Source organism: Nasonia vitripennis, chromosome 2, assembly GCF_009193385.2.
Source record: "Nasonia vitripennis strain AsymCx chromosome 2, Nvit_psr_1.1, whole genome shotgun sequence".
In the NCBI taxonomy this organism is placed as follows: domain Eukaryota; kingdom Metazoa; phylum Arthropoda; class Insecta; order Hymenoptera; family Pteromalidae; genus Nasonia; species Nasonia vitripennis.
In genome coordinates, this window is record NC_045758.1 from 16,177,910 (window position 1) to 16,194,122 (window position 16,213).

The 16,213-nt window shown below is 47.5% G+C and overlaps 1 protein-coding gene across 1 annotated transcript in view; it reads right to left on the reverse strand.

The window, feature by feature from the left end:
• LOC100121936 (division abnormally delayed protein) overlaps window positions 1-16,213 on the reverse strand; it is a 110,695-nt gene that overhangs the window by 54,720 nt on the left and 39,762 nt on the right. Inside the window, exons 3-4 of the mRNA XM_003425338.5 lie at window positions 5,748-6,318; window positions 5,276-5,477 (exon numbers count right to left, since the gene is read on the reverse strand). Of these exons, the coding sequence (XP_003425386.1) occupies window positions 5,276-5,477; window positions 5,748-6,318 (773 nt within the window). The remainder of the gene's footprint in view (window positions 1-5,275; window positions 5,478-5,747; window positions 6,319-16,213) is intronic.

Genomic DNA, 16,213 nt, shown 5'->3' on the forward strand with positions numbered 1-16,213 from the left:
AAAAAAATAGTTGGTGCGTATTTTGCCAAGCGGTTTGTTACTGTTACCAACCATTTTTTTCTGTGTACTTTTCTAAAACAACGATACGAGTTATTTCACAGATAGATAGCATGAGCGGCCAAAGCATCGGACCAAACATAAGTAGTTTTCGTTACCGCTTAAACTCCCTGCATCTATAACGAATTTTTTTATTTTCCCAGGCTTATCATATTCACTTTCAACGATTCGATATTAGCGACTTCAGACGTGCGCAGTTATAGCATGAGCAGCCGAAGCAGCAGATCGAACAAGGTAGTTTAAGCATTGGTGCGGCACCGCTTTATCTTGACTCAGCGCGTATATTGCTATGAGGAAATGGAAAAGTGCCTCTACGCCACCTATCGTCATCTGCCATACACACAAGGCGGTGATAAAGGGTCAGTCCCAAAAATTCCTTTGTTTTGATAACTATAATTAAATACTAATTAAATTTGGTGCCCGAGTCGACTTTGAATTCTGATTTAAAAAGGTAAAAATTCCCGCGACAACACGACGATTAGACACTCCTTGCTATCACATTTTTTCTCAATTTTCACTTTTTTGATGAGTTCAAACATACGCAGATATTGCTGGATAAAACAAGCCACTCGAAAGAAGAATAGAATGATTGCCATGTCTTTTTTAGAGCAAAGAAAGTCTCGGCCAAGGTGCAAACAACACGTGCCGCGCATCGAATCGCAGCCGAAGAAAAGCAAAACGCATCTCTCGCGCACAGAAACCTAATAACGCGTTAGCGCAATTATTCAAACGCGAGATAGCACAGCGCGCCTCCGATAATGATCTCGCATCAATCTTGTAATTATGCAAATCGGACGCGCAAGCGCGTTCTATTGACAAGCGAGAGAAACCGCCGCGCGCTCGCGTGCAAACCCTTCGCGAAGAAAAAAAAAGCCGAGTGAGAGAGAGAGAGAGGGGGGGGGGGAGAGGAAAAAGGGCAGAGCAGCGGCGCACTCGGCGTAATATTCGCACAATGGGCGGTGTTCGCGCGTTATACTCTCCTCTCACTCCTTTCCCACCGCGAGCGCGAGATTTCAAAGGCGAGAGCCGAGGCCATTGTGTGGGAGAGAAAGGGGAGGCTGCGATGGGATGGTGCTGCGCGCGCGGAGAATAAAAAAAACGGCGCCACTTCGAAATTATCGGCTGCGCGCCGATCGAACGTGCCAAGTTTTTAGTTTCTTTGCGCCCCATTGTTGCCGGTGTCAATGCTGCCGAGTTTTTCTGAAGAGCCTTTCTCCTTTTTTCCATCCCTCTCGCGCGCGCGAAGCTTTTCGCGAAAATATTTTTGCTCGGGCACGCTTGCAGAGGGGAGAGTGACGGGTTTAATTAAGCTTCTCGCGCAGTTGTTTGCCCTTGTATCCGAAGTGAAAGCTCGCGCGTTGTTGCGTCGCGCGCGCGGTATTCCTTTATAAATTGAACTGACAGTGTCGCATAATGCGCGCGCCCGTGTTCCCTTTATGCAATTCATTTTCGCGAGAGGGGAGCGAGAGCATTTAATTATACGCGTTGCGCTGCGCGCGATATACTTCTGCGCGTTTTATTTTCAATAAATACATTGCCTCCGTGACAGATTCCTCGCTGCGACTCGCTTTCGATCGTGAGGGCTTACGGCGTGAGGCGTATAATTAAAACGGAAAGCGAGCGCGTCAAAACGTCGAGCGGCTGCACATTTCATTCTCACGCAGCAGCAGCGTCGAGACGTCAGAGCTCGCGGCGGCGGCCGCGATAAGTCTCATCAATCAATAAAACGCCAAAACTCGATACATTAAACTTCGAGACGACGCCGGCAGATATACGGCTCTTTCGCGCCAAACTTGTCCGTTCCCAGCTCTAACTTGGCTCGTGTTCGCCCCCGCCGAGCGAAAAGGATCGTTGTTTGCCGCGCGTCTGGCCGCTTATATTGGCTATAACGTCGAGTGCAAGCGCGAGTAAAAGCTGTCGCGTGTATACACAGGCTATTTTACAAAAGTTTCGCGTCGGGTTTATAATTTTTGGTCACGTGATGCCGAATATAAGTGTCGGCTGATTCGTAACGCCCGGCGAATCGTAATTGACTCTCTGTGTGCGCAGGCGAGTTTGCATAATCTCCGTGACCGGTGAATAATCGAGTGGCGAATTAATATTTTATAAATTATTCAATGCGCGCCGGAGTACAATTCAACGCCGCGCGCGTAATAACGATAATACACAGGGCGAGCTCGCGAAGAATAACGATGCGATATTGATTCACGACAGGTATGAAGCTGAATTTATACCGCAAAGTATAGCGCTTACCTAAATAAAAAGAAAAACTTTTTATACCTCGGCGTTTATTGCGGCCTGATCTCGAAGCTATCAGATTTGCAATAAAACTCCTCGGGCGAGTCGAGTCTGCAGGCCGCGAGAGGAGATCATTCAAAAACGCACTCGATCATCGTTATACGCCCTCGTGAATTCCCACAGATCGATAAATTCGAAGGGATTCGAATTTCTCAGCGCCTCCGGAAGCGCACGGTGCACACGATGCTCGAGCCAACGAAACAAAAGAAAAAGATGCCGGGAGGCATGGAAAAAAAGACACCCGCACAGCCGACTGCAGAGAAAGAGAGAGAGAGAGAGTTCAAAAAGATTTTCGCAGAAAAACCGAAATCGACCTCCATACGGCGCGCGCCAAAGCAATATTCCCTCGAGATACATCCGCAGAGTGAGAGAGAGAGAGAGAGAGAGAGAGAAATCTCGGCGCACGATCAGCCGACTTTCGAAGTCGCGCAGACTATATGTATACGTAGAGGACTACAGCCACAAATACACACACACACACACATACAGGCAAGCGAGCCTTGGGCTTTTGTGCGCGCGCGGGGATGACTAACGAGCCTCTTCCCTCTCCTCTCTCTCTCTCTCTCTCTCGCTCTCCCTGGCTGGTCGTCGTCGGCGAGTCTGCGCTGCACCGGCACACGGCAGTTCAGAGACCGCGACGCTGAGATGAATAATAATGAGAGCGGGAGAGGAGAAACTGGCTGCAGGAGAGGAGGGATCGCGGCGAATTCCGCACACCTACGCGAGGGAAGCTGCTGCTGCAGGTTGTCGTGTGCTCCGCTGCTCGGGAGGAATTTTTCGAAGGAGCTGTTTCGGGCCGCGCGTCCGTGTATCGGAAATTTTGAGCAATTTTCGGCGGCCTTTGTGCGCCCCGACGATCGAGCTAATGCTATTCGATTGGCTGCTCCTGCTCTCGTAACGCTGGGACTTACCTACATATAGTAGCGTGACTGTAATAACCGTATTTCGGGCGTATCGGTTTACGTGTTTTGCGAGAATTTTATCGTCCCGCGGGAATACTGTTTGCATAGAGTATGCGGATATAGGGACAGCCTCTGGCTTGCGCGAACAAAATGTACGGGATTATGGAAACGACTTCTCGGCGAAGAGGAGATATCGATGCAGCGCGCAGCAGACGCAATTTCGAGCTCCGATGGCAATAACTTGGAAATCCCCGAAAATTAGGCCAGAGCAAACGCTTTGTGCAAACGCATAGAAAATTTAGTCAGCTGTGATCTGTCGGGTTGACGAGAATTAGCGCGGATTACGGAATTCCAACGCGTCGTCGATCTTTTCTATAATGAGCCCAAGTACTTCAAACACACAATAACGTATAGGAAACACGCGCGGAGAGAGTATCGTTTCCCGAAATCCCGAAAATCCTCAGGGGCACAAAGAACCTGCCGCTGACAATGAGGCGTCATCCTCTCTCGCTAAACTCTCTAGCCCGATGCATTGTGTATACAGGATGTAAAGCTTGTAAGAGGAACTGCGGGCGCGCGACCAGGGCGCATCATGAGAATGCAAAAAGGGCCGGAGAATGCAGCCACGTAACGCAGGCAGAATGCGCGTGAGGAATTATTAGTCCTGGGACCGGACCCCCTGGCGAGGCCAGCTCGCGCCCCGAGACAGGTCCGTACCTGCGCGCGATCGCAAGAGGGAGCGAGAGAGCGAACACCGCAGGCGCCTTCTTCCTCTCGCCGCCTTACCCGTAAAAAGTCAAAATCGAGAGTATCCCAGCTCTCCTTTGCCGCGCGCCGCTGTGTGCGTGTGAGTGCGCGCGCGCGCGCGCGATGCCTAAAAAGCCTCTTTTCTTCTCACTTGATTTCACCCCACCCCACTCCTTGGATCCTTTCTCATTCACTGTTTCTCACTCTTCCCCTTCGCCGGTCCTCTCTCCGCGGCGCTGAACCTTCTTGCTCTCGCGCTCCGATGGACCACCGGCGCACGCGCTTGGCCTACACATTCACAGATCGCTACGCAAATAAATCTCGATGAGCGGACAGGGGACTCTCTTTCTCTCTCCGCGCGTCGCATGCCTGCGAGAGTTATGGCCGGCTGAGGAAAGCGGACTGTATGCGGGAATTGTCGTCGGTAGCTTATAGAGAATCTTACGTCTCTATATTATGGCATAATCGAGGGAGGCAGTGCGCGTCGCAGCGATTCTCCGGCAGAAGAAAAGCCGAATTCCCCGGAGTCGGTCAGCTTATCCTGACAAATGAGCGACTCCGTGAATGGAGGTGTGTGCGCCCCGACGGCTCGAGCCCCGCCGTGTGTCGATTCGCTCATTCATCGCCGAAGAAGAACGTCGTTGCGTGCGGCTAAGTATCAGCCAGTCGACGAGTCCATTGTCGCCGCCGCTGCAGCAGTCTTTCTCCGATTGCCGCGAAAAATGTGTGAGTGTGTGTGTGTGTGTGTCGTCAAAGGACCGAGAGAAGTCTCTCTTCGAGTGTAATAAGTGACCCACTGACAATGGACGCGAGCAGACGAGACACAAAGCTGTATTGTACTATTGCATCTCGCGATTGTCCGGACTTCTGAGAATGAATTTTTCTCCGCTTTAACGAATTTTCGGCTGCATCGCGTTTGTCCAAGTGCATAAAGGGAATTTGGATAATCGCTTTTGCTGCTTCTGCTGCTGCCCCAACAATGATTTCACGGCTCTTTTTGTGCGGGCACTACACAATGCCTTCGCAAAGACAAGCCGGCCAATAAAACTATTTAACGCAAGTGGCGAAAGAAAAAAGAAATCACACACCACCCAGCGGACGAGGAATCCCCGATCTGTAATTAACAGTACGCGCGTGCACGCGCGGCCGACCAACTAACTCAATATGCGTGTAGAAAAAGAAGGAGCGCGGAGCTGGAGAAGAGAGAGAGAAAAATAAAGGAAGGAAGGCAGGAAGGGTTATGTATTTCGCATAGGCCAACTCGGACTGACCTTCTCCTCGAGGGCCGGGCCCTTCTCCATCGCGTGCATCACCGCGTCCGAAATGCGGCTGTCCAGATGTCTGACCGCCTTCTCGACGTTCAGGGCCAGGGGGTCGTTGTGCCCGTCCACTGCCACCACCAGTCGCTCCACCGTCTCCACGTACTCCGACCAGGCAAAGTCCAGCTCCGAGGCCGGTTCCGTCAAGCAGCCCCTGCCGAGCAATTTCGAAGAGCTTTGTTATTTTTGTTTTCTTCTCTTCCTTTTTCGATTTCGCGAGTATGCCGGCTCGTCTGACAGAGATTTATGTCTAATCTTTTAATCTGCTCCGTACTAATGTGGATTTTATTACGTTTCGGGTTGTTACTTTGACTAGCGCTGTATAGGAATTCGCGCTCTCGCGCAAAAAGCTTTATTGCTTCATTAGCGGTTATCGCATCCAGCGTAGAAGGACAAATTGGGATCATTTTAGCAGCCGACTCACCTCATGACGTTGGTGCAAAATCCACGGCAAGGCATGACGTCCTTCGCGACGGCCCTACACTTGGGACAGTGAGTCATCCTGAGCAGCGCCTTGTAGCAAGCTTCCTGTTGCACGCTGGTTCCGGAGAACAGCAGACCGTCGGTCTTCTCCAGCACGCTTTTGCCCAGCGTCAACGCCTGTATCAGAACTCTGGTAGCCTCGAGACTCTTGCCCAGCGATTGGCCAATCTGTTTGGGAATGTCGCCGAATGGCTCGATCTCGTCCATGGTTTTGTAGAGGCAGCTCTTGAACTTCTCGGTGAAGTCCTGCTGACCCTGGACGGGATTGATCGCTTGGTGGTAGGCTATAGGGAAGAGCCGCGTGAAGAACTCGGCGAAGCGCTCGTGCAGCATCTCCTGCGTCAACGGCTGCTGCAAGCTCTCGGCTGTGTTTGAACTTGACACGTAGTCCACCATAGCCTGGTAGAGGCTCGAAATCGAGGGCTTGCTCTGAGCGGCCATCGCTCGGTACACCTGGTTGAAAAGGGTCAGAGTCTTGTTTTCCGATTGACGAGCTAGCATCGTTACGGTTTCTGTAAATAGAATTAGAGTAGGTGGTCATTGAGATGGCAACATTATTTCTGATGTTTTGATTTAGTAAAGTATGGTAATAAGATTTGACTACATTTTGAAAACTGAACTTTATCAATTTTAGTGGAAATCCATACTATCTGGGCTATCGGATTTAGCCATTCGATAATTCGATTGGGGTAAGTACTCTCTTCCCAATCCAGTTTTCCCAATAATATATTCAATTGCGTTGCGTACTTATAGAAACTATACTCTGCCGCTATTTTTTAAACGACACATTTAAAAAATAGCGGCAGAGATTATGTGCGTACTATAAGAAGTGGGGTTATTTCGAGTGAACGAAAAATTACGGCGACCGAATGGGACTCATTGTCCACTAATTATCAATTAACCGATATTTTTTTTGTTCGAGTTAACCGCAATTGACGTAGACGAAAGAAGTGTGAAAGCTCAAATAGTTTATGACATATATGAAATGTGGCTATATTTTTATGAAATATTAATCTCTATCAAAAAATAATTCAATTTATGCGTATATTAAATCAGTGCATTTATTTTTGCCAAGCGTAAAAGAAAATCCATGCAGTAATAATAGAACGGTTACGGCGCGGTATAGCTCAATAAAAGCTTTAATTGTAGTCAATTATTCCGTTATAAATGCTTAATTGTGTATACAATTTTATCTTCGCGAGTACAATATACTATGATACACTCAACACCTAAAAATACTCTCAACAATAAAAATAATGACACACTATATTCTGGGCTGGCTATATAATAAAGATTTATTTTCACATCCTCCATTTTTCTTCGTTAATCTCCCATTCAATACCCGCACTTTCGCAATACTGCTATTAGCTCCATTATTCCTCGTATCGCCGCAAGATCGGCCAAATCCATTCAAGCCATGCGCACTAAAAAATCTCCTATAGCCCTCGTTATACATTTATGCAATATAGACGAGTGGCGAGCGACGAACTAATCGGTTCAATGCGTATGTGTGTGAGTCTAACGTTATAATGTCGGCCGAGATGTAAACGACCGAAACATACATAACAAATCGCGACTTCGCATTCCCCTCGGACACTAATTTAGAACGGAGCCGCTGAATAAAGAATTCCAGACTCGCTAGTAGCGTCTTCTCCGAGAGGCTTTCTATTTCGAGTACGCGCTTTGCTACTGATGCTATTGCTCCCTGTACTCTTGCTGCAGAGTCTCGAGAGTCGCAAAAAAGACAACTTCGCCGATTGATTAATTTTTATCGTCATAAAGCTGTGTAAAAGATTTCAAATCTTATCGATGGAATAAATTAAATACATTGCATATGCAGATTTAATAATGTTAGGAGATTGTTTAAAGATAATGAGTAAGATTCTATCCAACGTCGTATTATTATTCGCTTTAATAATAGAGGTTTTATCATAGGATTAAACTAATATTTATTTTCGTTCTTATATTAAAATCTGAAAAAATGAACTGTTTAATGAGCGCAATTATTTCATGAGATTACGTCAGAGTTTAATCAAATTTACATAAAATCTGTAATCTCAAATTACATAGCTATCGAATAAGGAAATATACATTCGATCGATTGTTTGATTAAATTATTATATATAAAGGCCGGTCATATCAATATTGTTACAATTTTCATAAACTAATTGTTGTGCAGCAACAGGTAACCATTCTATTATAAATTTAGCTCTTGTAAGATAAGGAGATATTAATTTCGTGTTATTTTTCAATAAGTTTTTCTTAATACTAGTTATAAGTGCAAAGCATGTTCGAATTGCCAATAATGGCGAGTTCGCTACACTCGGCGAGTTCCCGTATCAAGTATCACTAAAGGAAGGCACGAAGCACTTTTATGGAGGTGCCCTGATCTCTAAAAAGCATGTTTTTACTGCTGGTCACTGTGTCCAAGAACTTGTAGATAATGGAGGATACATATTGCCTCTGACTGCAGATGTTGGATCTGTCTTCTTGGGTCAAGGCAAGTCTTACGCTATAAAGAGAATGTCGTACCATAACAGTTACAATAGATTCACTACAAGAAATGGTAGATAATGGTGGAAATAGCGGATACATACTACCTTTGACTGTAGAAGTTGGATCTGTATGTTTGGGTCAAGGCAAATCTTACCCTATAAAGAGAATGTCGTATCGCAAGGGGTTCGCTAAATTTAGCAATTTTTTTTTGTACCTAACGATAATTTCTTCTCAAAACAATCAATCTCTTCTAGAGGCAACAGTTATGTGATATACTAAGGTATTAAACTACAAATCATTAAATGATTGATGACGATAGAAATGAATCAAATCAACTGCCTGAGAAAAAATAGATATGCTCAATGCGAAAACTTCTAAAATATTGAATGATTGTATAAGATTACGATTTATTCATTACTACGATATTAAGAGCATTAGTAACGTCATATTTCAAATAATATTCCGCACGTATTGGTTGATTCACTTCAAATTCGATTTCTGTGTGTATACTAACCATTAACATGAATTTTGAATTTTATCAATGGAACATAAGTTACGATGATAAGATAAGTACGCAAAGGCAGAAACATTTTTGATAATGAACGTCATAGGCAACGTCCATTATAACATTCTTGATAACAAAATTTCTTCATGCGAATACGCATTTGCAATAGAATTAATGTCGCTCAAATGATCAATGAGAATAAGTGAAATGATCATCAAGAATAAACATTGATTTGGATATATAAAGAGTAACGATTTCGCATAACGTCACACTTTTCAATTGATCGTACGAGAATCAAGTTATAATGAAGATTTTCGTAGCTGTACTTTTGTGCTGTACATCCTTAGGTAAAATAAACTAATAATTTTACATCATCATTATTTTTAAAATGCGTATAAAACTTTATTATCGAACAATTTGATTAAGTAATATCTTTAATCTATAGCTGTAAGTGCCCGCAAAACCAGGATCACTAACAGAGGTGAAACCGCGACACTTGGTGAATTCCCGTATCAGGTGTCTGTCACCGCCGGTGGACAACACTTTTGCGGAGGTGCCTTGATCTCGAAGAAACACGTTCTTACTGCAGCTCATTGTGTCGAAGACTTTGTAACAAATGGGGGCTACCAAATCCCGCTAGCCGTCGAAGTTGGATCCGTAGTTTTGGGTCAGGGTAAGAGCCATGCCATCAAGAGGATGTCGTACCGCCAGGGATTTACTCAAACTGGCTCACTATTCTTACCTAATGACATTGCAGTCATTCATGTAAGCTTGCTTAAGATTTTTACCTCTCTGGAGAATGAATGTGTATAAAAAGTATGCAATCGATATAAATATGTATCTGAATTCTTATACAGCTTAAGACTGAAGTACAGTTAAACAAAAATGTGGGAATTATTGCGCTACCAGAGCCATATTCAGAGCTTGATGAAGGTACCACCGTCATCGTCAGCGGCTTCGGTAAATCAGTGTTTGAGGGTCCGATTTCTCAAGTGTTGAAGAAACTTGTGACGAAAACTACTTCTATTAGAAAGTGTCAAGCCCATCAAGGAGCCATTCTCCAGAAGACCAATATTTGCGCATCCCGTGGACAGGGCTATGGAACCTGTGCCGTAAGTTTCGAATCATCTTTTGCAAAGCATTATCCGTCATTAATTCATTGCTCACAAGTTCTCATCAAAACAAAATCCCAATTAATCAACAGGGTGACAGTGGTGGCCCCATGGTTGACGCCAATAAGAAGACAATCGTCGGTGTTGTGTCTGGGGGCAACGGCAGGTGCGGTTCTGGTGACCCAGACGTCTTCACCAAGGTCTCACACTTTGTCTCCTACATCAAGAAGGAAATGAAAATCGATGCAAGCAAGCCCGCACCAGCAGGCGCCAATCCAGCTGTTGACTTGGACGCTTCATCCAGCGGACTGAATTCGGGAAGCGGATTCGGCGAGGGATTCGAATTTCCAACGCTTAGCCCCAATAATGAACTGCCGTCGTTCGACGACTGGGGCTCCTATCCCCAGATCACCGTTGCACCAGGTGGTGGTGAATCAACTTTCTGGGGAAATGGACCGTTGAGCGGTCAAGTAATTCAACCCGTTCCCCAGTACCCGGAATGGAGTAGGATCTTTCGAAGGAGGGAATAGATAAAAGCGTTTATTTTGTATTGATAATTATTTGCAGTATTATAGAACGAATTATGTTAATAAACCACTTGACACGCTTTACCTTATCTACGATTATCAAATCAATGGAATAGAAAGTGACGTCTTCTAAATCATCATAAAAGCGACAAATATTCCAAATTAGAACCGACCAATTTTTCCTATTACCCATTAAAAGAATAAGTGAGTTCAAAATGAAAATTTCCCTGAATATAATGGTAACTATATACAAACAATCACAATAGAGTCGAGCAAACAAGCTTTACTTCAGAAAAGAATCCCAAAAGCGAGCATTCACGAAAAAGCTTGAAAAACGAAAAAAGCGACAGACGCGCGTGCACGCGAGGACCGAGAGAAAGGAACGCGCTGAATGGGCCATTGTCGAAGGACTCATCTTTGTTATCGGCGCCGGGAATCATCTCGCGCGCGCACGCACGTGCGTGCGTCACACACGCGCGCACGGCTATGATCGTACATGAAATTCCGGGACGGAGCTTCGCGCCGTGAATAAAATTCCGAGGAGATGCTACTTTCTGCAGAGCGGGCAACGCGAAGAAAAGCCGGATACCGACTGTACACTGAAAAAAAAACACAGTCGTTTCTGCTGTAAAGTCCGGTAGTTTTAACCGCTCTGCCACCGTAACGACTGTTCAGTAAGAACAACGGTGTGTGCCACTGGTAGTTTTGGCGAGTCGAGACTAGTAAAATTGGTCGCTTACGCGGGACACCAGCAACAACGACCGAACTGATTCTTTAAAACTGCTGAACTCTACGGTAATCTTGGCGAGTCTTCGTACAATGACGGATTACTGGTGCGAATTCAGTTAAAATGGCTGTGTTTTTTTTTCAGTGCACATACCAGCTTTATATTCGGATGGAAAATTTTGCGAGATAGCGTTGTTACACGAGGGCGTGTTAATTAAATTTCTTCTGGTTGACTTGCCTAATGCTGATAGCAGCGCGTACACACCTGATCGATGAAATTCGTCTCGCGTTAAATTGTTTTCCAATATTACGTCGTAGAAGGAAGATAATGATCTTCCAAGCGTAGCAAATTGCGCATTATTGCAGCGTTACGCGGTATAATCACAAAGTGACATGATTAAAGCCTAATTCTACTGGAGCTTTCGAGTGTGTGCAAATTTGAAATATACAACCAGTCGGCTGTGTAATTACATCGCTCGTCGCTGATAGAGAGACAGTTAATAAGCGACATCAAGAGTGGTCTCGAGGAGCTTACAGAACACATTGCAGAAGTTATTTTCTGCAACGCCACAGCAACGTACTAATTGGAATATGCCGCATGTGTCCAGATTCGGCTAACGAAGGATTGACCGAATTTTCTTAAAACAGAAACCAAAAACAATTAAACCATAATGAAGATCGACGTTCATCGACTACTCGTCTTCTAACGGGGTGATTTCGCTGTTTCTCGGCGAAAAATCATTCTCTTTCTCGATACTCGAGCTTCTTCCATCGGCCCTCGCGTAGCCAGTCGTCCATTGCTCTTCACGCGAATTCCCAATCGCCAAGAGGCCCGGCAGCAATCAGCAGCGCGATCGGCCCGAATTCCTCGGTTCATCGCCGCCGCCGCCGGCACGCTCAAGGACGCGCGGCAGTCCTAAGTGCTCCAATCAAACCCTATCGAGCGTCCGATTAGTTTCCACTCTCTCTCTCTCTCTCTCCTCTCCCTCTGCTGGAATTTATATCGGCGACTTAATTAAATCGCGAGCTCGCGGCTGAGAAGCGAAAAAAATGATCGTTCGAATGCGCGCGCGGGCGATATTCTTCCCGATGCCGAGGATGAACGGGGCGGCAATTATTCGCGCCAAATTGAATTCCTCTCTCTTGCGATCGGCTTCGGGAAATTTCCCAGGCGTCATTAGCGCAAGGGAGCGCATCTGCAGCGATTTCCCTTTCCAATTTTGCTCTTTTGCTCCTCCGCGCACTGTCTATTCCTGGCTACGCCGCGCACCGTCGCGCTGCCTTCCCTCTTCTCTGCGTCTCGTTTCCTCTGTATGAGGGAGAGAGAAAGAGAGAAAGCAATCGCGGAATTCCTTGAGTAGGGAAGCGTGATTGAATTTCGGCGGAGCCTGATTATATTCGCCGATGCATTATTGGGGCGGATTATCGGAGGATAAAAGTTGCAGGGGCGAGGACGACGCGCGATCGACGGGAATTGCCGGTGTGTAATTAAATTGGATTCTTCCTCGCGAGGGCTATTCGGATCCGTCGATTTTACAATTGCCACTTCTCGCTCTGACAGCACCTGCAGCTTCCTTCCGCTTTACTTTCCTGTCATTTCCACGCGGAGGTGCATACGAAGTAGAAACGTTTTCTTTCAATGACGTTTGCGATCGACTTTGCGTTCGCCTAACGGACACTCGGATTGAAACCGAAGACAAACATACGCCCGCAAATTTACTCCTGATCACGGGAGTGGAAATCGCGACACGCGAACATCGTCGGGTAAACAGTAAACAGTCGATACTCCAAGCAGAAGTTGGAAACAGAGTAGGAAAATAAACAGATTCAAGCCGTCGTCGACGAAAGAGCAGAGAGTATGGATTGATCGTGCGGAATTGAATAGACAAACGCGCTCCCTCTCTCTCTCTCTCTCTCTCTCTCTCTCTCTCTCTCTCTCTCTCTCTCTCGACTTCTCTCACATCGTGCTCCATTGAGAAAAGAAGAAAAAGAGAAAGACAATACGTACGCAGTCGCCGATCGATGCGGCGTGCGGAAGATGGTCGTCGACATCCAGCCTGATGACCTGGGCCCAGCGAATGGAACGCCGTCATTTCCATCTCTCTCCCCTCCCTCTTCCACTCACTCGGCCCCCATAACTCTTTCTTCGCGATCTTTCTTTCGCTTTTTCTTTCTCGCCGTGCTTAGTTCCTTCCTTTTCTCGGCCCGTCTCTGCGCCGTCTCGCACTTATTTTCTTCGCCTTTATCCTTATTTGAAATTCGCGCGCTTTGTCCCGAGATGCGAAACCCCTTCCTCGCAGTCGCCTGATCTATCTCGAGCTTTCTATTTCTGCGCCGGTGCGCGCGCGAGCGCTGCGCTGAGAAATTACGCCGATTACGCGCAGTTAAAGGGTTCATTACAGAGCCTTAAATTGAAATGCGATTTCCGCCAGCGCTTTTGAGTCAAGTTTTTTGAGCACACTTTAAATAGCCGAGCATCGGCTTTACCAGGGCTGCGGTTAAAAATCGCCACGCCGTATTTGCAGAGAAGGAAACGCCAACAATCCATCGGAAAGAATATAATTACGAGGCACGAGAATAGACCAGCTCCGGGACCTGCGTCAGAGAGTCCCTATCGGAAGATGCCACGCTCCTCTCGCGACCCTTCTCGAAGTAAACCAGATCAGAGCCCACCAGTCTCTCTCTCTCTCTCTCTCTCTCTCTCTCTCTCTCTCTCTCTCTCTCTCTCTCTCTCTCTCTCGCCGAATCGGGTCCCACACAAATTCTCCAGCAGCAGCAGAGAGCGCGCGAAGCTGGAGTCTCTTTGTTCCCCGGCTGCATGGCTGCATCTTCTTCTGCACACTCCTCCGCCGTTCGCACGGGCTGAGCGTGTGTGTGCATCTCGTTCTCCTTTTCCGGCACGTGCACGCGCGTGCAGCCTCTCTCTCTCTCTCTCTTTCCCTCACCCTCCTCCGCGGCCAGCTCCGAAGGTGTGCTGCGCGTCTGTGTGTGCACCTATATAAATGTATATGCACGCGGCGGGGCAGCTTCCCTCCCTCCCTCCGCAGCGCTGCATTCCACGCTGGTCATTTTATTTTAGCGCCACCGTGTGTGGGAGAGGCTCTCGCCGAGCGGTTCTTCCTCCTCTTCCTCCTCTTCCTCCTCCTTCTCCCGCTTCTCTCGGCTCTGCATCGCGCCCGTGTGTATCTATATGCATGTGTGCACAGGGAGATCTCGCGAGCATGTGCACTTATGGTATTTAAACGATTGTTCGCGAAGGGCCGAGAGGTGTATCGTAATGGGCCTCGTAACGCGCGCGTTTATCGCGCGAACTCGATGCTCTCTCTTTCTTGCTTGTTAATTCGCCGGAGCGCCGTGTTTTCTGAAAGCTCTCGATTCGCCGGAATGCGGCACTCTGCAATGCATTTGTGTATACCTGCGTGCTGGGAAGATTCGCGCGAGATACATTGTTGCCTCATGGACGTCAGCTTATTAACGCTGCTATTGTATATAGCCCGATGGAATGCGACTCGAGATCGATGTATGCAAATTCATATACGCACGAGATGCCTGATGGCTTCTGCAAAAGGCGAACCTACACAGCGGGGCAAGATTAGCGCGACTTTTATGGTCGGGGACTCGTCCTCGCGAAGCGCATTCTAATGGACACACGACGACAGCAGCGCATCGCTTCCGCCGCGAGTGTCGCGTGAAACCCGATAACGTCGCGTCGTGCATTTTTCCAGCGCTGGCCAAGATAAATAAGCTCTATATATAAGGTCTCGCTCGAAAGCTCGAATCGATCGGGCCGGGCAGCAACCAAGTAGTATCCAAAGCCAACAAACGGCGTATTTAAAGTCCTGGCTTCTATCTAGGCACGTCGAATGTAAATCACGCTCGCCTTCTCAAAACACGCAGAGATACGCCGATGGTAGCCGCGACGGTGTATACGCAGTGCGTTTTCGAGTGTGTTTTCGAGAAAATCGGTCAGACGGTTTTGCGAAATATCGACGCTTCAAGGTTTGTTTGCCTTCTCTTCTGGGCTCGCATTATGCGGGCGAGCAGTGGATACCGACGCGTGTTTGACGAGAGCATTGCGCGGCTGCTTGTTTGCGAATGAAATTTCGGCTGGTATGCGCGAGTGGGACGATGAATGGGAATGCTGAGCTTGATCGAGAGCTGCCGCGCGCGTATAACTGGAGATGATGCACTGTACTCGCGTACACGCGTAATCAGCGGACTCTCGGCAGCCGCGAATATCGTTCGCTCAGTGGGCAACGATATGCGTGGGTTCGCCTCGACGAGAGGAGAAAAGGCGAAAATCAACGCACGGAATATCTGTCTGCGCAGATGCATGGCTGAATCAGCACTGCTGCACGGGTAAGAGCCGATGCACACGCGCGAGAGAGGAGGAGAAGTCGTCGTCGCGGAGAGTATGTATGAGAGGTGCACCTCGTACGAGTGGGGGGTCTCTCTCGCTTGGTCCAGAAAGAGAGAAAGCCAGAGAGGGGTGTAAAAGGTACGTGGGAACTGTACCACGCCGCGTCGCGCAGGTTTCGCGTTCCTGCAGCGCCGCGCGGTGAGAAAAAAGCATCGATTACACGGGCTGCTTCGAGATTAGCCTCTCTCTCTCTCTCTCTCTCTCTCTCGAGCCCTTGGAGACCGGAGAAGAGTCGAGTGGGAGGGAGAGACTGGGCCCAATCGAGGACCGATTGTTGCTGCTGCCGCTGCTGCTATACGGAGTATGTGTAGTTGCCAGGCAGAGAGAAGAGAGAGAGAGAGAGAGAGAGAGAGAGAGAGAGAGAGAAATATGCGCAGAGCGAGGGAGTAGGGAGAGAGGTTCGCTGAACGCGAATGAATTCGGGATGGGGCGCGAGCCGAGTAATGCTCCGCAAGAGGAGGAGGAGGTGCGCGAGTGTATTTCTTTCGCATCGAAGGATGTTCAAAGTGTGCGCGCTATTATAATGACCGGTAATCGGGAAAAATTGCCGACTCGAGTCTGCAAATAGCGAAAAACGGAAGTATTCAATTTAACAGCTGATTGATAGCTGTGTGCAGTGTG